Source organism: Neopelma chrysocephalum, unplaced genomic scaffold (assembly GCF_003984885.1).
Source record: "Neopelma chrysocephalum unplaced genomic scaffold, ASM398488v2 Primary Assembly neopelma1_95026, whole genome shotgun sequence".
Taxonomy (NCBI): Eukaryota; Metazoa; Chordata; class Aves; order Passeriformes; family Pipridae; genus Neopelma; species Neopelma chrysocephalum.
The window spans coordinates 1094-2148 of NW_020923728.1; the positions used below are offsets into that span (position 1 = coordinate 1094).

The window sequence follows — 1055 nt, forward strand, 5'->3', positions numbered from 1 at the left end:
TTTAAAGAATCTGCCCTGGGAATCTGGTTTAAAGCTTGGCCCGGAAATGTGGTTTAAAGAATCTGTTTTAAAGCTTGTCCTGGGAATCTAGTTTAAAGTCTGGCCTGGGAATCTAGTTTAAAGAATCTGGTTTAAAACTTGGCCTGGGAATCTGATTTAAAGTCTGCTCTGGGGAACTGGGTTAAATGTTGGCCTGGGCCAGAGGTCAGAGCAGGTGATGGCCACCCCACATGGAAAAAAAGGCACCTGGGGAAGGGATGGTGAAGCAAAGCTGCTCAAAAACACCCCCAGATCTAGGTTTGGTTGCCCCAAAAACCACCCTCCTCCTCCTCCTCCCACGTCCTTCAGGGCTCCAGAGGTTGGGCACTTGTAGGGCCAAAGCCACGAGAGGGGGATAAAAAAACCCATTTCCATGGAAAAAACGGAGGGCTGGAGCCGGGAGTGTCCGTGATGATTTATTGGGGCGAGGGAAGGGGGGAGGCTCTGGGCTCAGTAGGGGTGCTCCAGGACGTGGACCATGATGTCCAGCAGGGCCGGCCAGGTCTCGGTGGCCGTGGGCAGGATCTGGGAGCTGGGCAGGAGGAAGCCGTGGCGCCCTGTGTCCCGCAGCTCCAGGGTGAAGGAATATTTCACCCCCTGGTCGTAGGCCCAGTCGACGGTGGTGCCTGCTGCCGTGTCTGCGGGGAGAGGAGGGCGGCTGGGATCGCATTCCCGACGGATCAGGGGGGGAGGGAGGGAGGGAGGGAGGGAGGGACACTCACAGATGGTGTCGGCGATGCTGCCGAAGGTGTATTTGGTCCCGTACACGGCGGCCAAGTCGCTCACGGCCTTCTTGGCCAGTTCGTTCTGCAAGGGAGAGCCCAAAAATGGGAGGGCTGGTGGAGCAAAAATCTTGGGACCAGAGCCCCAAAGTGATGGGATGTGGTAGGACGAGAGCCCCAAAGTGGTGGGATGTGGTGGGACAAGAACCCCAAAGTGGTGGGATGTGGTGGGACAAGACCTTGGGAGGAGAGCCCCAAAGTGGTGGGATGTGGTGGGACGAGAGCCCCAAAGTG

General features: G+C 57.4%; 1 protein-coding gene across 1 annotated transcript in view; it reads right to left on the minus strand.

The window, feature by feature from the left end:
• Nucleotides 1-279: 279 nt before the first annotated feature.
• Nucleotides 280-1055, minus strand: part of CPA1 (carboxypeptidase A1) — a 7019-nt gene continuing 6243 nt past the window's right edge. The window contains exons 10-11 of the mRNA XM_027707913.1: nt 762-846; nt 280-677 (exon numbers count right to left, since the gene is read on the minus strand). Of these exons, the coding sequence (XP_027563714.1) occupies nt 490-677; nt 762-846 (273 nt within the window). The 3' untranslated portion in view covers nt 280-489. The remainder of the gene's footprint in view (nt 678-761; nt 847-1055) is intronic.